This window comes from Empidonax traillii, unplaced genomic scaffold (genome assembly GCF_003031625.1).
Source record: "Empidonax traillii isolate 1590-97213 ecotype Southwest subspecies unplaced genomic scaffold, ASM303162v1 scaffold37:size1818073, whole genome shotgun sequence".
NCBI lineage: Eukaryota > Metazoa > Chordata > Aves > Passeriformes > Tyrannidae > Empidonax > Empidonax traillii.
This window is the reverse complement of record NW_020955230.1, coordinates 968,480-994,249: the sequence shown is the minus strand read 5'-3', so window position 1 is coordinate 994,249 and position 25,770 is coordinate 968,480. Positions and strand designations below refer to the sequence as shown.

At 37.0% G+C, this 25,770-nt stretch overlaps 1 protein-coding gene across 2 annotated transcripts in view; it reads right to left on the bottom strand.

Moving 5' to 3' along the window:
- The window catches only part of MCC (MCC, WNT signaling pathway regulator), a 184,047-nt gene that overhangs the window by 143,919 nt on the left and 14,358 nt on the right, over positions 1-25,770 (bottom strand). For both annotated transcript variants that reach the window (XR_003570542.1, XM_027878017.1), the window contains exons 2-3: positions 22,010-22,257; positions 9,272-9,483 (exon numbers count right to left, since the gene is read on the bottom strand). Coding sequence is in view for 1 of the 2 variants with exons in the window: in XM_027878017.1 (XP_027733818.1) it covers positions 9,272-9,483; positions 22,010-22,257 (460 nt within the window). In the remaining variant the exon portion in view is untranslated. The remainder of the gene's footprint in view (positions 1-9,271; positions 9,484-22,009; positions 22,258-25,770) is intronic.

Sequence of the window (25,770 nt, the reverse complement as noted above, 5' to 3'; positions counted from 1 at the left end):
AGATATTATAACTAAAACTACTTCAACAACGACATGAGCTGAAAAAATATATTGAAAAATTTTGGTGAATCAAACCCCCTGGTTTTCAGCCAGATCTATTTTACTATCAAAGAAATTTATGATTGTTATAACTGAATTCCTACAGCTTTAATCTACAGTTCATTAACTTGATATATTTCTTGACAGCATAGTTTAGTGGCTGCTTATGAAGATCAGCAAGTTAGTCTACAGATCACTTCTCAACTCCCTAACTATTTACCATCCAGTAACTGCTAGTACTTCTTCATTTTTCTAAAGATCTGGTATTTGTAAGGGTTTTTTCCTCTCTCTGTATAGCAAAACATAAAATCCAAACTCTCTATTCTAACCCTGCACTTGGTCTATAAAATTCATTTTCCCCCTTCTAACTGCTTTGTCATGTACCTTTTAAATCTCTTCAGTGATATTTTTCCTGTACATCTTCCTATATTTAAGCTTCTCACCATAATCTTCAAGACTGTTTTACCTCTGCTTCACCCCTACTTCAGCCTTCATATCTGTCGGTTCCCTTTTACATTTTAAGGGACAGTGAACAACCCTGCTTCAGCATTTATCATCTCTGACTTTCTTATATGGTTTGTTTGGTTCTACAACCCAAGACATTTTTCTCAAGCCGCTTACTCTTACTTCAGATTCATGAAATGTAATTACAGAACTAAAGCCTTCTCTATTTTCAGGTCTCTTCTGGATAGTCCCATACTTTACTGAGTTAGGAAATTACTTGTTCAATATTTCTAGTGTTTACTCTCAGATAAGGGTCTATCAAGCAACTAAACCAAATCAAATAAACAAACCCATGTCTAAGAAAAAAAAATCTTATTTGCTCTGCCTTCACAATTCAGAATCCTGGCACAGGATACTTCATCATTATGAAAAAAACATTTGACATCCATGTAGTTTCTACAGAAACAAAGACTTTCCCCTCCTTTTCTATAACGCATATCAGACAATCAATAGTTAAGTAAAAATTATATTCAAGCAATAATATGCACTTACAATCTCTTTAAAAATTAACAGGGTAGAAAGATTCAGTGCCTATTTCTCCAGTCACTTTCCTAAAATTATAGTTCCAAGCAGGTAAACTAATACAAAACTCAGTGTAGGAAATTACAGATGGATATTTAGCTTAGAGGTACAAACCTCACTTGGGTACATCAGTGGGGTTCTTGTTTCACTATGAACCCTCCACAGAATGGACACTGTCCTTCCTGAAACTTTACTTCCTGAAAGTTTACTTTGATTGCTTTCTAGCAGGATGAAAAGTGGAGTTTACCAATACACTGCAACATAGCTACTATCATAAACTGTCTTCCAGCTGAGAAGTGACAATATGGTTTTCTAGCCCAAAATGAAGCAATCATGAAGAAACAGTTCTTCACAAAAAGCAGAAACAGTAAGAGCATGACCTGTGCAGAAGTATCCAACCCCACTTTCTCTGCACTAGAACTAAAACAGTTCCTCAAAACAGCTGTGCTGACAACCATACAGTCATTTTAAAAACCACCACAACACAAAGAGGAACGGGGTGTTTGAACAGTGACAGCACCCTGCGCTGCCTCAAGTCACTGTGCCAGGCCTGAGAGCAGCAGAGAAACAATTCCAAGTAACCGGAACCCCTTGACGATTTAACCATGGCACTGACATGGGACCCCTGCTTTGCCTGACTTGGTTGGCAGGATAACAGTTGCATACTCCATTATAACTAACCTAACACTGAACTGCAAAAGCACTTGGGGTCCATTTTCAACTCTGCACTGTAGTTAAGATTTTCACTTTATTATCAAAATTCCTATATTTCATGAAACCAAAACATAAGGGTGTAATGTGTGTATAAGGAATGGAGGAACAAGTCATCTTGTCTTTTCAATAAATGAGGATTCATAGAAGCTCAGCATTGCTAACCGCATCAAGTCAACAGTTCATACTTGAGAACAGGCAGAACAGATGGTAAGAAAGAAAATCTTGTGACAAAAGCTACATCTTTCCGGTACACCAAAATCCATGATATTAATGTTGCTTCAACATATTAGTCCTGGCCCTCAGGCTCAACTTGCCAATGCCAAGTGAGACAATAACATTAATACTATATTCTGTACAGCTGAGTGCAGTGGTGACGGCTAAACGTATCAGGTGAATTGTTCTTCATTTCAGACACCTGGGGAAAAAAAAAAAAGTTTGGGAAAGTAAAAACACCTGAACACTTGCAAAAACATCTGAATACCTGTAGTGGAGCCAGAAGTTGCAACTTGCAACTAAGTTAAATTAGAAGTTTTGAAATTTTGACTGTAAGACCTTCAAAACTTCTACTTCTACACAATTGTTAGGACCCCCTTTCCTATAGTACCAAACTGCGACAGTTCACATAATCCAATTATAAACACAGAATTAGGTCAAACCCCATCACTCCATGCACTTCAACTTTGTCATATGCTTGTCATATGTCATATAAAAGATCCAGTTAAAAGCCTCAGTCAAAAAGATCTATTAACAGGCTGCCTGAACAAATGTGACCTGTGCTGACACCCATCACACTGTGCTGTGATCATCTGCAGATGGAAATAGTAATGGACTTCTAAAAAAAAAAAATAATAATTTACCATTTGCTCACCTCTGTGTCTGCCACAATACAGTAAATTCAAAAGACTGAAAAATTATATTTCATTTAAAATAGATGACTCCTGACAGATCTAATCCACACAGTCCATTTTAGGAGACAAAATTAATAACTGAGCACTGTTTTACAGGGCTATCAAAGCCAGGTCTGTATAAACAAAATGCATAATCCTATTATAGCTGATGTCTGCTTCAGACAAACAAGGTCCATTACAATGCTGGCTTGAGATCAAAGACAAGGAGCAAACAGCTTCCCAAGTCCTCAAACATAAAAAATGCTTGTCAGACAAAATTGCTCTTCTGCCTGCTTTCTAACAAGCCAAACCTCCTGAATCTATATTCCAATAATCAGCTCTTGCTTTAATGGAATTCTTGAATTCTATTTTTAGCCCGGCAGAATGGAAACGATATCTAGTTTGGAAGCACATTCACAAAAGGCAAGGTTATCTTGGGCACAAAGCTTTTATAGTGGGCTCAATTGTCTATACCACCTGAATCTTCAACTTTAGGCCTTTCTCTCTACTAGAGTTCCAACTGAAAGCATGATTAGACTATATTTTCATAGTAATATTTGTTATTGGGGCCCATTTCCCTGTCTATGAAGGAAGGGGTAGAGCAGCTGAAGGAGCAGAGCTTCCCAAACCAAGGAACAAATAATTTAAAAGCAGTGTAGATCTGAAGAGAGGGGGAGGAGAAAATGGGACAGGCTTTGCTAGAAAAGGACATACTAATATTAGTGAGTTCTAATACCATAAAGGCTTCAGAAATTAAATGAGAAATTTTACACTAGATTCTCATTAATAGGGACACCAAACCAAAGTAGCCTACAAAACAACCACGGAATTACCTTTCACAGTACAGTTCTGTCTTCAGATTTCCTTGATACTTTTCCTTAACAGGTCATTTCCCAAAGGAAATACCTGTGTGATTTCCATAAAACTCACATTTAATTTACAGCTGATGCCTATATATTAGCAACAGAGAAAATGGTTCATATTTAGAATAGCTGTAAGAGAATGCCTGGACTACCACAAATCTCTAGGAAGCCCTTTTTCTCCCATACCCTGCAAAAGTAGTTTCGCTTTCTTTGGCAATCAGACAATCCTTCCTGTTTTTAAAGAATTGATTTTAAAATCTACATTTACTCGCTTCGTTAAAATGAGCCAAAAATGTAGTTTAAAAAAAATCACAGTACATATATGAAGTGTACAACGTTTTGGGAAAGTGAACGGTATGGGATTTTTAAGCAGTATAATTTTTTCTCTCTACACACACTAATATTACAGTGACTTTTGCCAAATGAAAACTTATCTTCATAAGATGAACAACCAGCCATCCTTTATCAGTGGATAATTGAATCATTTCAGACTTTGTAAGGAAAGGCTTTTGGTTACACAGGCAGATTCTCTACTGGTCACAGAGTGAAAGACATTAGCTGGCTGTCTAACACTCAACCTAGGAGGTAAGGTGGGAAACAGCTGAATAATTGACACATTATTTGGACAAAGAGATTAAATTTAGCACTTTGAATTTGATCACAGAATGTCATGTGTGAATATAGACCACATACCAAGCACCTCTGAGATACTCTCCTGCTAAAGTACTAACTACATTTATTAAGGCACTACAAGAAATTATTATATGCTAAATAACATGACAGAAGTATGGAATTTACATGTAAATCACTAAGTTTACATTTACATGCACCTCAGACCACACAAATGCTTACTGTGAGTTAGGATGAAACAGCCCATTAATACTGTTTCAAGCAGTTATCCAGGACCAGCTGCATTTCAGTCTGACATAAATGTAAACACAATGCTAATAGTAAGTGTGCTCTTTTATACACAAAAGCTATTAATATAAATAGGCTACAGCAAATTAGATTTGTCTGATCAAGGAGCAGATCAAGATGGGAAGGGAAATGCCATCTGTCCCTGAAAAAAGCAATAGCAACTTTTGGAACTATCACTCAGTATAAACTATGTCAAATAAAAAGAGTAGCCTTCTCCAAACAGTGCTTCTGTCTGTCATAACTTGCAGCTCAATACTTTCAGTAGGAAAATTAGCAATGCAAATATTCACTGAGTCTGACTAATGAGGAGGTTTTGCAGTAAGAATATCTATTTTTGGATAACATGATGCTTCCTGAGACAAAGACATTAAGTTTGCATCTGCTAGTGATCGTGCTGAGAAACAAATGCTAATACATGTTGACTTGTAACACATACTTCCAGTTCAACTCAGTATTTTACAGACTTTTGGTTGTGTACCCAACAGAGGTGGTATCTGCATTTGGCACAGAGACTTCATAGTCAGAACTAAATCAGGTTTAGTTGTCTTAATTCTGCTGTATGTAAAGCATGTTCTTTCACACAGATGCATGAGCAGTCTGTTCTCAAGCCCAGTGAAGTCTTCAGTACCTCTAGATGAGGTACAAACACTTGCAAATCAAACAGGAATAGCTGAGGAAGAGCATATACCAGAGCAGTTTCAAGAAGATGTATTAAGAATATTTTTGTATTAGCTTTTTGTTTGGTTCACAGAATCACAGAATATGCCAAGTTAGAAGGGACCCACAAGGATCACTGAGCCCAGCTTATTGGTCCTGCACAGGACTATTCCCAAGAGTCACACCATGTGCCTGAGAGTAACATCTAAATGCTTTTTTAACTCTCTCAGGCTTGATGCCCTGACCATTTCTCTGGAGAATCTGTTTCAGTGTCCGACTACACTCTGAGGGAAGAATCTTTTCCCACCATCCAACCCAAACCTCCCCTGACACAACTTCAGGCCCTTGCCTCGGGTCCTGTCATTGGCCACCACAGAGAAAAGATCAGTGTCTGCCCCTTCTCTTCCCCTCATGAGGAAGCTGTTCTTGATGGAGACATTCCAAACCCAGCTCTCCTTGAGAGGAGAAGTGCAAATGTGCCCTCCAAGCTAGACACATCCATCTTGCATTGACAGTGCTGCACAGGATAAACCAGGATTATGCACCCTTTGTCGCCGGCCAGACCAATGAGATGCTGCAGGAAGTAATACAGGCAACTCTGTGAATAAGCCCTTCTCTCTGACCAAGAACAACTACATCTGTGGCTGCTTTGAGGCAGAAACAGCAACACAACCTTTTAAACTGTGGTCATAATGAAATTTTACCACACTGTTGACAAAAATACAGCTGTACCGTTCCACTATGCAAGTCGACTCTATTCTCATCAAATCTTTTTAAATGTTTCCAACTAAAAAAGCTCTGGTGCAAGTCAAAGAGAGGCTCTTTGGAAGGAAAAACCAAGGATTAAGGATCCTGGATCCCATCAGACCAGGGACTGGATAGTTAAAAAAACCCATATACCAACATACTTGGGGCCACATTTTAGAAACGTAAAATCTTGATGCAGAGACCTTCTCAGCAAACCAGAGATATTTCCAGCTAAAAGAACAGAGGTCTGAGATAATATCATCATGGCAAATGAAGCAGACATAATGGGTTCTGTTTATGTAAAAGTAGCTACTTGTGACAACAAATAAACTCATCTTAAAACAACACTGAATTTAGGCAACAGAAATGAACATTAAGCATATGGCAGTGCATTACCATTTATATGTACACCTTCTACAAAAAAAAATCAAGTCTATTTTAACTACATGCAATGAGAATAAGAAAAAGGAATTAAATATATCTATCTTATTGCTTCTGCTTATTAAACTTCACTGGAATTCTAATGTGAAATATGCCTATCATACTGAGATAAGGCCCATGCAATGTTTTCAGAGAACAGCAATATTTTGTCTCTTAGAACAGAATGTTATCCCTCCTTATGGCACTGTAGGGTACCAACCAAGGTCCCCTGGTTGTCTGGGAAGTGAACAGATCTGACCTGACACAGATCAGCTGTTTCACTACAGTTGTATGACTCCACATTAGTGATCCTTGTCCAACTTTAGAGATTCAAGAACATACAAAAATCAACAATCCAAACATCCACATGTACAAAGAAATCCTTTGAAATGTTTGAATTCCATCCATGAAGAAGATCTTAATTATTTACAACTCCCCAACACATACACACAGGGATTCCTATTGGCACAAATAGGTACAGCATCAGTAAGTGGTGTCAGGGTAAAGCTTAATACTTTTGTCATAAATATTGGTACCAAGAGGAAGAGCTATAAAGAGGAATGTGTTCCTAATATTTAAATATAAAAATCTGGACAAGGCTGAAAGAGTTAAAGATCCTATAGACACTACAGAATACATTATTCCAGTAAACCAAAAGATGCATCTGAACATGCATTAATAAAGCAAAAGATATAAAAATTATGCAAGATGGACAGATGATAAAAATACAAGCAATGAGTATAAATGGCTACATTTCAAACAGCACTTTTAAAAGAATTGTATTGCTCCTGTGGTAAGGAATAATGCTTCAGAGCAGGTATTACATTGTGATAAAACTCTGTAGAGCTGTATGTTGATAGGATTTAAAAAATACATTAAAAAAAAGGTATTTTAAAAACATACCTAAATAAAACTAGGCAAAGTGACAATGGACTGATGTATATTTAGCTTTTGCAAATGGAAAACCTAAATATCAAGGGCAGGATGGAGACCCTCTGTCTCGACTGCAGAGTATAGTTTATTCTGTAGAGGTACATAATCACCACAAGGATGTCTTTAGCCTGACTGCAGAGTTTAAAATCAAAAGAAGGCTAAAAGAAGGCAGCCAGAAAGAAAATCAGGACATTAAGTAACAAGAACTGACACTTGATTAATTAACTGAATTCAACCTATAAAAATGGGAAAGATGAGATCTGTCATTTCTGAGAATGAATGCGAGAGAGAGGCTTTCCTTGTTATTGTTACAAATGCAGGTTGGTAAAACAACCTGAAAAAGAAACAAAGAAGGAAGTACCTATATTAAAATCACAGCTCTGTGAAGGCTGTGTTTATCTTGCTAAAGAGTCTAAATTTAGCTGCAGTAAGCATGCCCCATAGTATTAAAATTGTGGAAAGATGGACAAATGTAAATACTGAAACCCAAAGTAAATAATTTTCTCCATTTCCTCCCATTCCTTTCTCTCTCCATTTTAATAAAGCCAAAGCAAAAATTTACATATGACCCATGACACCAGTGCTCCACAGGAGTCAAACAAAGATGTTATTGTATTTATCTACATATAAATGAGAGACTGCTGATTCTACTATGATTTCAAAAAGCATAGAAGGAATACTTTAAAGCAGAAGTATAACAAATGCTGGTTAAAACAAATATCAGGCATCTTTCATGATAATAAGCATAGAAGGAATTTAGAGATGGGAACAAAAAGAAAGCCATAAAACCTGGGGTTCTTTATTTCTTATGAGCCTTATGAGCCTTCAGCTTTCATTTTTAAGATTCTTACATGTCGTAGCAATGTAGTAGCCATCACACAGTGCATTCTTGAGTCATACTGCACACCTATGTCTTATATCATCATTTCTAAACCATCATCATCCACCTATTAGTAGATGACTTTTCTTGCCTTGATGATGAGAACATTTAGGAAACTGCCAACTCTCCTAAACTCTTTTCTCCCTTAGTTAATTTTTAACATCTTTTTATTTTTACTCTGTGTATGGAAACTTAAGGTCCTATATAAGTTCATGTTCAGGAACTTAGATAAAACTAAGAATGCTTTTTGAAACATTTTCAGGATATTTTCCACCATTTTCTTTTCAATTAATGTGGCTTAAAGGCATTGATTTTCCTCTCTTGCCAGCAATCACTTCCATCTAGGATGCTGGACTAGATGACCTCCTGAGGTTCTCTTACAGCTTGAATTATCTTATGATACTCTTAATAGGAGTCTATTTCATCAAAGTGAAGCATGCCAATGAAGAATCATTTTTAAAAGTAGAATTTTTTCTCTTTCACTTTAGTATCTTTTACTTTTCCACTGAGACTTCCAGGCAGCATAAGTCGGAAACATGCTACAAAATGGGTGGTCTTTTGTAAGAAGCCTAGGCTAAAATTAAAATACAAACTTGATACCAATACACTGGGAAAGCAAAAAATAATGCCTTACTCCTTCAACAGTGTCATCCAAAACACAGCCCCATACTAGCCACTGTGAAGAAAACTCACCCTATCCCAGCCAAAACCAGCAGAAACAGCTACGTACTTTTTAAAATGAAGAATAGCACTTGCCTGTAGAAATAAAAAAGTGCATTGGTAGCACACCAAAGGCTTAAAACAATTTCCAAACAATTTAGTGGGCAGTAACAAAATAACCTGGGACGAATTTTTGCTGTACAACACCTCTGAGCAATCTGACACTATACTTCAAATTAATTGGTATGAAGTTTTTAGACACAAATCTTCTTCTGTTAAAATTGTATAAATTAAGAACTTCAGTTTGGCCCCTCACAGATTCCTACCTTTGTTGATGTAACTCAATTATACAAGCTTTGGAAACATTATACATCTACTAAGCGCTAAAATCACATTAGTTTTCTAGTATATAAAAGGCAACAACAGTGCAGTACTGTTTCCATGAGGGCTTAAAGGCTAGGATTAATATGCTGCTTTTGAAAAAAAAAATTGACAAAACTTAAAAGCAGAGGGCAAAACGCACTTACAGTGTTGGCAAGTTCTAAGTAGCTTCCTCCAACAGAGTTGCTAAAATTTGAGGCCTGAGCTAGAAGTCTTTGCAGAGCAGCCTGTTGAGTCACATTGCTTCCACCACACTCCAACACCTTTTGTAGTGTAAAATGACTATGGATGTCTGGACTCTGAAGGTCTCTTGCTCCTGAATCATATTCCCAGCTTTCTCTGGCTCCTGATAAGGCACCTAAAATGCAGAAATGGAAAAACATTCTGGTATGAACTGTGTATAAAGAACACACAGAATCACAGAATATCTCAAGCAGGAAGGGACCCATAAGGTTCACTGAGTTCAAGTCCCAGCTCCTCAGAGGACTACCTAAAAATAAACCACATGACTAAGATCAACATCCAGATGCTCCTTGAATTCTCCCAGGCTTAGTGCTGTGACCACTTCCCTGAGGAGTCTGTTCCAATGACCCACCACTACCTTGGTGAGGAACTTCTCCCTAGCATTCAGTCTGAACTTCCCCTGATGCAAGTTCATTCCCTTTTCTCATGTCCTGTCACTCATCACCAGAGAAAGGAGATGAGCACCTCCCTAGTCACTGCCCCCTCTGAGGAAGCTGTAGACTGTTACAGTGTCACACTTAGCCTTCTCTTCTCCAAGCTGAACACACTCAGTGACCTCAGCTGCTCCTTCTGAGTCTTGCCCTTGAGATCTCTCACCATCTTGGTCTCCGTCCTCTGGACAGGCTCCATAGTTTGATACCCTTTTTGTATTGAGAAAATACACTGTCAACACAGGAATAACCCTACTTGTTGTTTCAGAAATTAAAAAAGCAAACAGCTCCATCACCATTATTGCCCATCTTGCACATGCTGACCACGTCAGAAAAAAAAAGAAATTAAGATTTCCAATGCACAGATGATTTGCTAATTTACAAGATCCAAAAGGAAAAATAAAAGCACTTACCCATATTATTTAGTACAGTGCAAACCCAGTATAATTTACAACAGCGAAGGACCACTGAATGAGTATCAGTTACTATGTCCGATTGAAAGACAGCACTGATCAAACGGCAAAAGAGGAAAAACATAATTCCCCTCTTTTTGTTTACTGAATACCAACACAGTAAGTGAATCTTTTAGCTGTACAGTTCATCACTTTTAATGTTAGCATTGCCTTTCTTATTAACTCAGGACTGTTTGTTTCAATTCAAGTTTCAGATATATCAATCACAAGGTGTTTGATTATAAATGGATGCAAGAATATGATCATGTAGCTAGTGACAGATAATGAATGCTACAAGAAACTTTGTATCATGAAGCTGTAGGGTTGCTGTTCCTGCATGTATAATCTTTCCAATTCCCTACAGCCAGAGATGGGTTTAAACCATAAAACGAACAGAAGGAAATGTTCTTATTTTGTCAGTTATTATTTCATCCCTGGGCGCTTCTGATTCTCATACAACAGTCCTTTTAAAATCTTGTTAAGTTTTAGATTCAATCACTTCCTATGGCAGAATATTCCACAGTAGACACTAGATTATTTAATAACCCTGGATAGTACTGTAAATTTTCATATATAGCATAATGAAGATTAAAAACAAATAAGAGACTTGTTCAAGAATACACACACAAGTTAAAAGAAAAGTCAGAATAGAATCCCGAGCTACAGACTCTAAATCCAACTAAAACTCTAAATCCAACATGCAATCATCAAGCCATGAGCAGTTGTCTATAATGCCATCCTATTACTTTGAAAGCTTTTCCCTTTTAGGAGCTAGTTTTCTCTCTCAAATATTACCCAGCATCCTAACTGAGTGGTCATTATTTATTCACTATGTAACCGGGGAGAAACAATAAACTATATAATGAACTATTAGGAGAATGTCTCCTCCTCACCAAGAAAGTTAAAGATGTAAAACTACAAACAGAAAACTAGCTAGAAGGGAAGCAAGGCAGCAACTGATCTACTGGTTCAGGTCAACACCCTAACACCTGTAAAGCTGTTATGCATGAAAAACCAACTTAGGTCTCTCTGCCTTACTATAATGCAAATATGCTAGTCTTAAAACATGTAAGTAGAAAATAACACATAACAAAAAATAATCACATTTTATACTAATATAATTACCATGATTCCTTACCACAAGTAGCAATTAAAGATTAATCAAATTACTTTTACACCAAGAGCATGCACCACTGTACTGCATCCAGCTACATGCTGCAGAATCTCCAGCAGACTTGAGCTGAGATGCTGGTACCAGCAATATTTTACACAGTGGGAAGTGCACTATGACTGTGCACAACTTTAGGTATCTCTGCCCTCGTGTGGCTACAGCAGAGCAAAAAGATCAGCAGTCCACAGAGCTGAAGCAACAGAAATGTCTCATGGGAGGCAGAGAATCAGTTCCATCCCTTCATAGGTTTGATAAGAACACAGGAAACAACCCTGTCTGGGCAAGCACAGCCACAGAATTAAGAGAGCTGGTTATATCATATAGATATCCCTCTATTTACAGAGCTAAATATGACACATACTTCAACAGAGTACATGCACCACATTTCTATAACTGAAAAAACATTGTTCTGCAAAAAAGCTTTCACAATTACACAATTAACAACCACTTTGTTGAAGACCCAAGTCACTTCCATAGATTGCACCATTTGCTATCAGATTGGAAGCACTTAAAACACTCAGCTGGCACAGAGGTCACCTGTCAGTCACAGTAGATCAGGAAAGATTGGGTTTTTATTACTGTATTGTGAACACCTTTAACCCAATTTTTCTTAAAAGTTCATCTCTTTACCCTTAATTTAAAACATACACACTAGAAAAGGAAGGGGAGATGACTTTTACAAAGGAAGGCATTTCCCTTTATTTTGGGCTTAAGCACAATTCCTAAATTTGCCGACTGTGTTTCCAACAAATTCCAAACTCTGGCTGTTAAGATGCTGTCCTGGATCACACACCTTTCAAGTCTCAGCTTTGCAGGGAAACTCTGGAGTTGTCAGAACTGAGATTTCACTGGAAGTTGAAAATTCAGTCAGGCATGAACAGACAACTCTTCTATCTTGCTGTGATTACCATACAATTCTTGTCTTTACAACAGTAAACAGAAATAAGAAATAATTAGATATGATGGCACACAGCTGATAGCTGATAACTAGGAACCTAAAGTTAATAAATCTGTGTTCAAGACTGGTCTTTACAGAACTACACATATCCCATGGTAGCTTTTCCCTGTTCATCTGCACTTCTATGAATAATATGAAACTTAAAATTTCTGTATTAAATGAAACAAAATTATTATCATCACTATTAAAACAGAAAGAAACAAACAAAAAAATTAGCTTTGTTTTAGCCAAGTAAAATTAACTTCGTTTCAGCCAAGTAATATAAGACCATATAATTGTCTAATACAGATTAGCTGTTCTTACATTTTACAAATATTCACACCATGAGAAAGCTGAGTCAGCTGAGTAAGACCTCATATAGTAGGTCTAGTGATAAAAAATGAGGGTGGGGCAGGAAGCAAAGAAGAATGGAGAGTAAATCCTTGGACGTTTGGACAATTCAAGTCCTGTAAGCTGATGCAAACATTACAAATACCAAATGCACTTTAGAGAAAAGGTAGAAGTTGAAGAGAGCTGTGATTGCTCAAGTAACACATGAAGTACAATAAATCAAAGCAACTGGAAAGATGTTTTGCTCCACAGAGAGATCTACTTTTATACTAACTAAGCCAACCTGAATATAGAAGGGGAAATTATCATATTTAGAGCTTATGTCAACTATTTTCATTGTTTTCTACAAGACACCCATACAGGAATCAAAGACCAAAGGCTCTGGCTTTACTGTCCATGGCTATTAGCGAGCAGCCTGACAGCTAGAGTAACTAATTCTTACTTAACAGCAATCACACTTTAAAGCCTGTTTATTATTAAAACAATATGAATGACAGCATGGCAACAGAGAGATGACAATAATAACAATAACTGATTCTTGCATGCACGTGTGGGTTAGAATGTTTATAAAATACAGAAAGCTGTCTGTTAAACATGCATTACAATTTCTCGGAGAATTCAGAATAAACCAGCTTTTCTTTATTTGGAGGGGAAAAAAAAGTTTGCAGAGGCACATTTTTAAAATGGATTCTCAACTTAGTATTCAGCCCTAGAGAAAGTTTTCATTAGAACTTTTTGCAATACCTGTCCAGTGACCTAGAAGGAAATAATTGCTATGGGAGAAGCAGTTATGGAAAATGAGGAATCTCTATGCGATCTCTATCTAGGTATTGTTCCTCCCACCATACCCTTATCTGGCTTGATGAACACTGCATAGAAGACACAATGTTAGGCTATGTTATTTCAGTCCTTTCTCATTAGGTTTGGAAGTAAAAATAACAAGCTCTAAGAGAAGCAAACCACAGCTATACCCTACCCTGACTAACTAAGGCAACTTACAGGAGAAATCTCTTTCATGAAATTATATCTAAGAGGAAAATTGAACCACATCAATCATTTCTGCTCTAAAAGAATGATGTCAACTCACACTTCATCTCCCCTCTGCCCCTGAACTGCAAGTTGTAACATTTCTATTTTCTACTGGTATGTTATTGAAATCATCACACAAGCTCAAATGTCTTTCAGGTTCATTGAGTTTTCTCAATATTGGTGCATTCAGGATTCAGGAATTCTGGAATACTGTGCTGCCTGACACTACAGGGTATAATTATAGCACAAATTTGAGAAATAGTTAAATGCACCTTTAGAGAAATTAGAACAGACTGAAGCATAACCAGTACTTTTACTTACTAGAGTATTGGTAACATGTCAGGGTTTTTTAGGCTTTGGGTTTTAATTTTTTACACTCTGTAACATATTTTTCTAAGCAAATTTTTACCAAGTATAAAAACTACATAAAATCTTGAGAAAAGAAATTTAATGCCTATAGGAAAATTAGAACACATACAAGAATAAGCTTGCCATGAACAAAATCATGAAGTAGACAATCAGAGTTTATAGTATAGACTCACAAAGTCTTGAGAAAGTAAAATATTTAGTGACATATTTAATTAAAGAAAAAGTTTCTCTTATTACAATTTCCCGGTTAGGCAACCCAGCTTTGCAGAGGAAGAAGCTGAGTTTGTAAAACCAGTAGTCCAAACCATATATAATAACAAATGTTTGGGGAATTTCAGTTAATTGACCTTCTTCAGATTTATTTCAACTACTGTAGAAATGCATATGTGTAAACTATCATGGTTTCAGTACTTGCCAGCAGACTGGCATTAGCCATATAGGAAATAATGACACACAAAACAAAATAAAAGCACGCTATCTATGACACCTTTATACACCTGTCTTTGAATCTGAAATGATTTAATATTATCATATTATCATGAGACATGACAACCACTTCCATTTCCTCTATTCAGACTTAAGAAATGAACGATGGGAATGGCTTCTCAACAGTCTAGAAACAAAGGTCTCCCAGAACCCAGTGCTGTTTCATCACCAAACTAAATTTTGCCAGAACACTGCTGGCTAATGACTGCACTGCAGTCAGGGTCTTGATCTAATATTTCATTTGAAGTTTACAGTATGGGAGAAAAGCATCCTTTCTTTTCCCCTGAAAATTAACGATCTCTAGTAAAAAGGGGTGTATATAGTAACAGGAAAAAGAGCACATAAAACCTGAACTCATACAGAAGCTAGATGACTTTCCAACATACCTTTCAAGTACAAACAGTACACTGTACTTTTGAGAAAAGTTGGCATTCCTTACATGGGAATTTGCTAGCGAACAGTCAGCTACCTCCCGATTATCATCCACTTAAGACAATCTCCATTTGGATCTGACTTCAATACACGTGTACCGAAGCAAATAAACAAAACATTCTGAGTTTGTTGACGGTCACTGTCATTTTGCTGCTGTTTCATGAACATAGCATATCAGAGCTACACTGCTGATATTAGAAGTAGGCAGTTGAAGAGCACATCACCACATGAGTCAGCAGAGGCTAAACAAAAATGCACTGAGAGGTAACCCCTGTGGTACAAAAGCTAAAGCCTAGGATGTATGACAGTGCTCATCTCGAGCCAAACAAAGCGTGGCGTGTCCTCTATGAAGTCCCAGCTGCAGCCTTTTGGTTTCTCAACCTTATCAGAATTTGTGTAGAAATCATAAACTGAGACTTAACTGAGGAACTGATCTGTAATCCGCTCCACACCATGCAGCAAACCCAAACCACAGCTCTGTATCTTTCACCACTGGAGGTGACTAAGAAGCATGAACAGAAACAAGCCTTCGCTGTAGTGCTCTGTAGAGCTGTGTGGTCCAAAGCCACAGTCTGGGCTAACAATTCTATTGACTCCTCGTCGCAGCAGCTATCAAGGGCAGCTTCCTGCATTTTCCCTGTAGGCTCGCTCTGCCCACTGGCCTGTCTGTCTTCCCCCTCCCCTCCCAATGTTTTAAGCTATTTGGTAATTTCAACGACTTTTTGGTAGTGGTGTCAAAGTGTCGAATAGACTAAATTCCTGTAATTTCTACGGAAGGCACAGAGATGACAGACTCTGTAGGTGCTCCTGTTGAGAAAGATAATACAATGCAATGCTCAACCTTGACTAGACACACTAGATTAAAAAAGAGAAAAGAGAAAAAAACCCGAACACATATGGAAGGAGGTAATCAGGAAACTTCTGTAAATCAAAAAGAGTTTGTTTCCCATACAACTAGAGGGGAAGATGTGCTACTCCCAGCTGCAGGACATGAAGAATGTTAAAGACTATGACATGTTAGTGCAGACTCCATTAGTGCAGACTCCATTAGTACAGACTCAGTTCTGTATGACAGATGAAGGGAGGCCATGCACATGTGAGCAAGTGCAACTATCTCTAGTTCAAAGTCCTTGGACTGATATTTAATATGGAAGCATCATTATATGATCACTTAATTCATGCTATCTTCTGTAACCATTTGCTTTTCACCATGCTAGCAGACAGAATACCACTTGAGAATAAACTCTGTTCTAATACAGATTAGCTGTTCTTACATTTTACAAATATTCACACCATGAGAAGGCTTCAACCACGTTTATTGTCCTGTTAGCCACCAGAGATCCCTGCAGGGATGAGTTCTATCCTTTGTAGATTCATTAGTGTTTAATATATACAATACATTGCGATTTTAGTAAGATTCATCAGCTGTCAATTACAAATCCCTGGAAATTCAGGTTCACTTCTAATGATGTTCAGAAACTTTAATACTCTATGTTTCCAAAAACAAAAAAACAAAAAACAAACAAACAAACAAAAAATTTAAAAATAATTACCTATATTCTGGTGCTTTGCACAAAGACAGTGGTATCAAAATAATATTCAGAAGTAATAAACTAAATCACTTATAGTTAATGGTAGTTTCGTAGGTAGTTAAATTTGGCTTAGCAGATACTCACAGCTTTTCTAGTCAAACGTATCTAAGGGTGAAATTTTGCTCATAAATCTCAAAATCTGCAGCATGCCTTTGAGTCCATACGAAGTCTGTAGTTTTTAATGAAATATGGCATAAATAAATGTAATCACTGCCTCAGTTTCTCAAAAGCAATTTATTTGCAATAAGATCAAACATGATTATGTAATGCAAAAGTAATGATTTCAGCCCCAGTGGTCTGCCTCTCATGTTTACATACAAGCTTAATTTGAGGCTGGATTCCTATCATTCCTTTGATTAACTCTCATGCTTGATCCACTATGCAAATAAATTATCATATCAAATTTTCAAGGGATTTATTTTCAGTAAAGAAAAGGGAGTTGTCTATGAATTAATTACTTACTACCAACCTACAGTCAAAAACTGCTAATGGACTCCTGGATTCATAACTGTTTATCTAGAATATGAAGGCAGATCAATAAGTACATGCACGTACAAGACAGCATTTACTTGTCTAAAGAAAGAATTTACTAACAGTACCATTTCTTGTTCTTCTTCCAAGTCAATGGGTACTAGAAATAGCCTATTCTTTATCATGAGGAAAAAAATGGCAATTTGCTAAATGCCTGTAAAGAGCTAGACAAATCCATCGAACATATAATATAAATAATTCTAACTCCAGCTTTTATATAAGACATACAAAACTACATAACATTGAAAAAGCTGACACAAGCCATAACTGTTCAGGTAACTTCCTCCTTTAAATCATTAGAGGAGTAGGGTAAGAACTACAGCACATTATAATACCTTTGAGTTATATCTAAGCATCAAAAAACATCATTATAATAACTTGAAAAATGTCCCTTCTGCACATTTGAATAAAAGATTAAACTTTCAGATCTATACACTCATTTACCTGTCAAGATGGGAGATACTGATGCAGGTTTAGCTTACTGAGCACATATATGACTGAGTATTATTAAACCTGAATCCTGTATCTTGATCAAAATGGCCAATCAATTTCCTTACTTCTGCATCCCACCTGGAAACACATGAAGATTTGGTGGGGAAATTTGTGCAAAATTATTAGAATAATCTTATCAATGATAAAAAAAGATGGGTGAGATGAAGTTTAATAGTCAAGTAGATGCAATTACTTCTTAGGACCTTTTGTCACAGTTATTTTCTTTATAATGAAATGCAAAAACTATAGGCAGTAAAGATACTACTTTATTTATACAGAAGTTCTTGCACTTTTTATTAAGAAATTGTGAACAGCTACAAGAAAAGGCAGCACAAAATGCTGCCTGACTGGTAATCTTTCCACAATTATATTCAAACTCAAAGTGTAAAAACATGCATGTCAGGGGCTGGATTCCTTTGCTTCAGATCATCAGGACTCCTGCTACTCAGTAACAGTCAAATGAGTCTTGAAATTTTGTCATTTATTCATCCCACACGGGTACACGATAACCATGTTTCAAGGGTTGGTTCATGATAACCATTTCAAGAGTTATCAGCAGCTGACATATTATGTAGAAATTAGTATTGAAAAAAACTCCTGCAAACTGTCTTGGAAAATAAAGTTTATTAAAAACAATGTTCTTTGACACAGAGGGGAAAAAAAAAGATAACACCAAAAAAGAACATCTACCAAGTTCATTGTACATGATGATGCCTCCTATCTTAAAGCAACACTTAGAAAGCAATAACAGTCAGTATAATACAATTAACTCTTTGATCATTAATGAGTACATATGTGAGCTCCCAAAGACATGAAAGGCATGGAAGCATATACAGATCATAATTGTAGCTTGACTGCAAGTGTAATTTCTCAGCTGTCATTCTGTTCATATTGTAGGCAGACATGACATCATAGAAATCTATTACAGTGGTGTTTTCTTGCCTCTGAAAAATTATCTGTAGAATATTTTGGACCATTCTGCCACAATGGTTTTCTTTTACAACCAAATAAAAAGCAGTTGCATTCTAAACACTTATTGTCATTATTTCCTCCCCTTCATTCAGTTTTCGGGGGGGGGGCACTTTCCTATGTTCTCTAATTACTAAAAATCTTACAGAATCTGCAAGAGTCAAGGCAAGACAAGGATAAAACCCATGAATTCCCTATACGTTTGAAAGTACAGTGCAGTAAAGCAGTCAGGCTTGAACAGCACAGAGTAAAATAATGAGGTAGGTAATTCAAAGGTCTTCTGGACTTAACTTTTGTGGGGAAAAAAAAAGAAAAAGAAAAATTAATTCAATCACCAACTTTAAAAATGCATTAAATTATTCTCATACAACTAAATGAAATTGGAAAAAATGTTAAACAGGAAAAAAATAGAGACTGAATTTTATGCATTAATAAACTTGAATATTCATCTATGAATACTTTTGGCAGCAGTTAAGATTTCTTTGTGAAATACATTTGGCAGCAGTTAAAAAGATTTCTTTGTGAGATACATTCTGAGACTTGTACACAGACCTTTCTCTGACAAAGCTTAGGAGCTGTCTTTCACCCTTGATTATTACAAACCATAATTATAAGGCTGATTTGTTTAAGAAAGGAGATTTTAAAACCCAAGTTGCCAGAAATCTGGTCAGCAAGCAGGGAAACTTTGTATATCTTAGTGTAGCCATCTGAGGGCAGAAAAACTTCTCTGTTTTGAAATATACAACTGTGGCATCATTTTAAAAACTGGCAAGAGAGGCAGAAGATAACTGTGAGCCAGGAAACACAAATCATCCTTAATTTTATATATATATATATATATATATATATATATATATATATATATATGTATAAAAGGGACAATCTTGGGCATGAACAGGTCTGATACAGTTCTGGAAAGACATTCACGGGCTGGAAATGCAATTGAGCGCCAGGGTTATGAAGATTTCAGTACAAACACTGATGGAGAAATGGGCGTAGAAACTACAGAGTTAATAGTCTTGCAATTCAAGAATATATAAGGAAGAACGATAAACAGAGGAAATGTTAACAACAGAATACCCCTACGACAAAAGTACTATGAAACTGTAAAAGATGAACCAGAAAATAAGCAGAACCATGAAACAGATTTGCTATGCTGAGAAGCCAAAAAGATGCGCCAAGGAGTGTGAGATGATGAGGAAGTAGTACAGTCCATCTAAAAATCAAGAAGACAGGGAGTTCACCAAGGATACAAAGTAACCGAGGAAAATTTGAATGCCTGAGATGACCAGTGAAAAACATGTGCAGTTACTAGATGAGAGAACATGCTAAATCCACTTCCCCACAGTAAATAAATAAATAGTCCAACCACCCTCTCCCCCAAAAAAACACAAAATCAACACATACCCAGTTTTACTTTCTGCAAGACTGACAAAATAGACAGGTGTGACTGATCAGTAAAGTATCACCATGGAAGAAGGGTCAGAGGAGAAGGGCCAGGGTGCTGGGCCCAGGAAGCTCAGAGATGAATGCAGACTGGGACTGACCACAGCTGTTGCAAAGATTACTTGATCTCAATATCAAGAGGACCTGAGAGTGGGTTTTGCTTTAGATAAACAGCTCTCAACAGCTGAGAGAATCAACTGCTAGTATGTTTCTCCCTGAGTTCATTAGGAGTGTGAACCTCTCCCTGGGTTAGCCAGGCCAATATGGGGTATAGGTATACATGGCTCAGCCCAAAGTAAAGACTGTGAAAACATAATCAACTAACAAAAGATTTTCAAAGAGAGCAATGGGATTGAGCCAGCATCAATTCACACATATCTTCCTGGCAAGGCCAGGGATGTCGTGTTGTGATGGTGACCATATCAGAGAGACACTGGGAACCACACTGATACTGTGATGGAACTGTGCATTGCAATTGCTGTCTTCTGCTATGTGTAACCTGTATTTGTATTGTGTATTCAGTGTGTTTCAGGTCATGTTCCTAAATCAGAAGTCCCATGTGACATCAACTATCTTCAAATAAATTAATAAATCTGCTGTTAAACATTGTACCTCCCACATCTATCCAAAAGAATCTGATCAGAGAGAACTGAACTCTGACAACATGTAAGTTACATGAGGAGCTAAAATAAATATAAGCAAATTTTCCAGATGTATGAAGTATATCTGACAATAAAAGATATTCCAAACTTGATTTAGGACACATGCAAAGAAAAACTATTGGAATGACTAACGAAAGCTTTCTCTCTAAAAAAGTGTTTCAAAAAAACCTAGGCTCATATGGTCTAAACAAAAGGTTGAGGAGACACAGCTCTAACTAAACACAATAAGAGGTTGATGGCCTTCTTCTGAAGCATGGACGCAGATCACTTCCACATCTATATCATTAGAGAGTAGTCATGTTTAGCTAGTATGCTGCTGCTGTAGGGAGGTAGAGAACTGACAGCATCCTCACCTTTTTCCACAATACTTCTTATTTTGGGATTTTTGACCACTGAAGCTGTGTCCTCCAGTCTCTTGCATTTGTTACAGTGTGAAAGGAAGCATTCTGTAGGTGCTGACATTTCTGATGTAATATGGACTGAGCACAGTGCTATCAAGGACTGGACTTGATGACATAGACAATGCCTTCCTACATCACATGTTCCTGTAGATGGAATAGCATTCCGGGTTTGGTTTTTTGTTTTTGTGTTGGGTTGTGGGTTTTTTTGGGTTTTTTTGGGGTTTTTTTTGGTTGTTGTTTTGGTGTTGTTTTTTTTTTTTTGGGGGGGGGTATTTTTTTGGTTGGTTGGTTGCTTTGGTTTGGGGTTTGTTGATGTTCCTTTTGTTTGTTTGTTTTTTGTTCTAGGTTTGTTTGGTTTTGTTTTCCTTTTACTGGATGAAGGGAGGACAAAAGGAAAGGACAAAAGGAAAAAAAATTTCTAGTTTCTAAATCATAAGGCTCTCCCAGCATTCAGATCTCCAACTAAGTGGAACTATTTTTAAAGCATCCAAGAAAAATCAATTCTTACAGTCTGGAAGACAAGAGACTATTTCTGTCCTCATTTTTCATAGTTTTACCCTATGTATCTGTCTGGGCTTTACTGACAACACAAAGCACACTGGATATTCATTTACCAGCTGTGCTCTGCAGCTCTTGTCCTTTCAAGGAAGTTTCTTCTCTTGTGTAATTGGCATTTTTGGAAGAGGATGCTCTGCAAACATTCTAGCCTATATACTGAAGACAAGACTGCACCAGTTATAACACCACTCTCTAGCATATGATGAAATTATGCCAAGGCATATGCACAAAGCCCTTTAGGGGAACCCTGATGCAGTAAAATTGGTAACAACCCCTCTGGAGTTTATCTTTTGTTAAATTTCGCCGACAGAACATTTAAAAGTCATACCTACCTAAACTGTTATTGCTGCTAGTTGGCCAGGAAGCTATTTTATCCCTTAACTTCTTCTTTTTACAAGAGTCATCTGATTTCACAGAAAGCTCCACTTCCTCCTTCTTGATTTCCCGTACCAGTTCCATGCGGCATTGACTAAAATCCTGGAAGGAAACTTTTCCATTTTCATCGGCTCCCAGCTGGTGCATGATCTCCGCAACAGACGCCTCCATATTCAGCTGGCGGCACACCATCAGCAAGTCATTCCTAAAGATATTTTGAAGGGAAAATGGGGGTGGGGAAATTGGAAAAGTGGGAACAGAGAAGAAAAAAAACCCCAGCAATTAGTTTAGAAGAAAAGGAATATTAACTCTCTCTTATCAGGGTATGCATTAGTGCACAGACATTTAAAATCAATAAGCCAATTCTTTTATAATCTTAATTCAACAACAAAACTGTGAGGTTGGCAATAAATTACAATACAGAAGGGCTATGGAAAGAAGGGAACATTTTTCTTTAAATGTTTAACCTATTTTCATGGCATTATTAACATTTCTACTATCAGAGACTGACACGCAGGTCAGCTGAATCCTGCTGTTGATCTTCATGGTGTCTTCTGAAAAGGTGACATAATAAGAATTTGTGTCATTATCATCTAACTAGATCAATGGTTACTTAAACTTCCATTTTACTGAGGACAGGCCAAGAAAATTTCTTTTGCCACTGAACAGCAGCAAGCTAAAGATGCAAAACACATAAAAAAAACCCAGAGAACATAGCAGAAAAAAGAAATACTCTGTCAACTAACTATTGCCAAGCCTTTCTTCCAAACATTCTTAGTTGGTCCAATTGTTTAATGAAACTCACAAAAGGGGGTAAAAGACAGTAATATGAAAAATATTCTTGCACTGAATCTAGTGGCCAAAATACAGCTGAAACCAAAAGAACATGGAAGATACTTTCAGCATATGATAAACTGACAAATTTAGACAGTGTGCTTTTAGGAGAGATGCATGCAAATAACCATAAACGTACTAATGTAGAAAAAAACCCAACCCAAACCGAACCAAATCAACCAACCAACCAAACAAACAAAAAACAAAGACAAAAAAAACCCAAGCCAGCAACACTATGACCAATGTCAATTTTTATTTTATATGAAGACAACATAGACAAGAACCTCAAGAACATACCTTAGACCTAATTTGCAGTGTAACACTAGTCTCATCAGAAAATACGCTGAAGGGTTTATTCCTTACCACTTTGCCATTTTTCTTTTTCAAAGCTGAGGTATAATGAAGTACTTTGAAAGTAACAGTCGGTAAATATGGTCATGAATTAGAGGTTGATAACTAAATAAACAAAGGTGAATAACTATTAACAAGTCTACTCATGGAAAAGGAAAGAAGGTTTTAATTGGATTTGAAGGTAAGTGGATTATTAGACAGTCTAACACCTGACATTCTTTAACACTGGCAGGTCTGTAGTTCAGTGAAATTCCCCAGTCGCTTCATCAGAGACTAAATCAACCTCTCAGACAGTGATACTGTCTTTTTCTTCAAAATGTAAACCACTAAAAACCTCACTGCTGTTCTTAGGCAAACAGAGCTCTGCAAGATCAAAGAATCTTCCTGACTATACAGATATCTTCTGCCCTTCCCAGATGCTCAGTTAACATAAACAGGAGACAAAGTTCATAGACTGCCTCATTCTGATGCTATTCAGAGAGACTGAGCTACCAAAAATGGAGACTCTAAAGACCTTCTTTCACACTTTTTTCCTCCTGTTCCTCTCCCAGCTAGCCCTAGGTCACCGCAGAGAGGAAGAAGAATGGGAAGATAAGGAATCTTTAAACAACTTCTCCAACAAATGAATGACGACAGATACTATTTATCAAATTACAACTAATCAAATTCTGAATGAAATGTGAGCAAGCCAATTCAGTCAGATCTGAAGCAACAGCTACTCCACACTGTCAAAACCTTCTTGGTGCCCTATTCTCTCTGATTTGAAAAATTTTTAAAAATTACTACTACTTTGTCACTCCCACATGTCACTGTTTCTTTCCTGCCATCCTTTTCTGAAATACTTTTTGAATTAGGTTGCATAACACTACCACACTGATTTATACCACAAATAATATGTTTCTGTGTTCTGGCTTCTTTTAAGAATCTTAAAAACATATTCCTTATTTTTATGTTGTACAAAATCTTTCTGTAGGAGGAAGGTGAAAAAATGTCAATATTATGTGAATTATTAGCATATTTAGTAGTATCATTATTTCATTACTAATATCAGAGCATAATTCAGAAGGTTTCCATGAAAACATGATATAGTGAAATATTTGGAGTTCTTGCATGAACAGTTTCACTGAAGTCACATATTATCATAATCAAGGTCCATCTGTTCTACAGAAAGAAGTTGCAAATTGGGTGGAGCTCTGTAAGTCTCTTCCATGCAGAAATTCCAGAGCTGCTGAAACAAAAACTTTCTCAGAGTTACAGTAAAACCGGAACATGACAATAAAATTTACATTATGACCATGTATTTTAGAAAAACCAATGAACAAGCCCCACAAAAACAAAACTAAAGCAACGAAATTTCTACTTATCACAAGAAACTTTATTATAGGAGAACTAATTTATGTTACATAAGTCAAACATAAGCTATTACTACTTTCAGTTAATTTTTTGGTTGGAGTTTTGCTCTTAGCTTTGAATCTGATCAATGAATAAACAATCTTCATGGCTTAGTTCCCCGTTTTTAAAAATTAAAGCAAATCTCACAAGGGTATTGCAAAGGAAAATAAGAATGACAGTGCATTTAGGTTTTTACACAGGTAATGACTAATAATACTAAGCAATGTCTTTACCCGTTCTCTTGTCACAGATCAGATAGAGCTGCACAGATTGAGGGACTCCGTGTGCTAATGTTGAAACAAGTTTCAGGAGAAGCAGTGCAGAGTGATTCTGCCAGGGCATTCCAGGACACAGGTTTGCTGCCCAGGCCCCAGAAAAACTATCCTTCTACTGGGATAGTAGAAGGCTGTGGCACATTACACTGCCCTGCTCTTGACAACTGTAAGCCTCCATCACAATATAGCCCAGAAGGACATGCCTACATCTGTATCTGGTTCCTGACAGTCTAAAGGTGGAATTTTTCTCTCCTGTTACACAAATACAAACTGACTATCATTTGTAGCATCTGCATCCTGAGGACATTGCCTGAAGCAACACAGAATTACAGAATCATAGTATCAGATGGGTTGGAAAGGACCTCTGAGATCATCAAGTCCAACCCTTAACGTACAACAGCACATACAGCAGCACAAGAAAAGATGCAACAAATTTCAAAACCAGTAAAATTGAAACTACTCAAGTAACTGAGGACTACAAGCACTACTGAAAATAGATTTCATTTCCTAGGAACACACCATGCAACCTGAAGTGACAAAGAGCAGTTGGTTGGTGCTTGGTTGGGTTTTTTTGTATAAATGAAAGAGCAAAACTAAAATGACTGAAATTTCTGTTTGTCATAGTCCTGATTTTTAGCAAGAATTTTGTCTTTCCTTTCCCCTTCCCCCCTCCTGCATGTATGTCTTAATGAGCCATCAGATAACAAAGAAGTTAGCCTGAGACCTAAATGGCTAGACATTTATCTCCTGGCAACGAAGGGGGAGGGATTGGAAAGAAGGCCAGGGTGTGTGTATGGAAAGAGGTGGGGTTTTCTGGGGGGTTGGAGCTCAGCTCGGGAGCAGGAGGGGAGGCTGCAGCAGAGAGG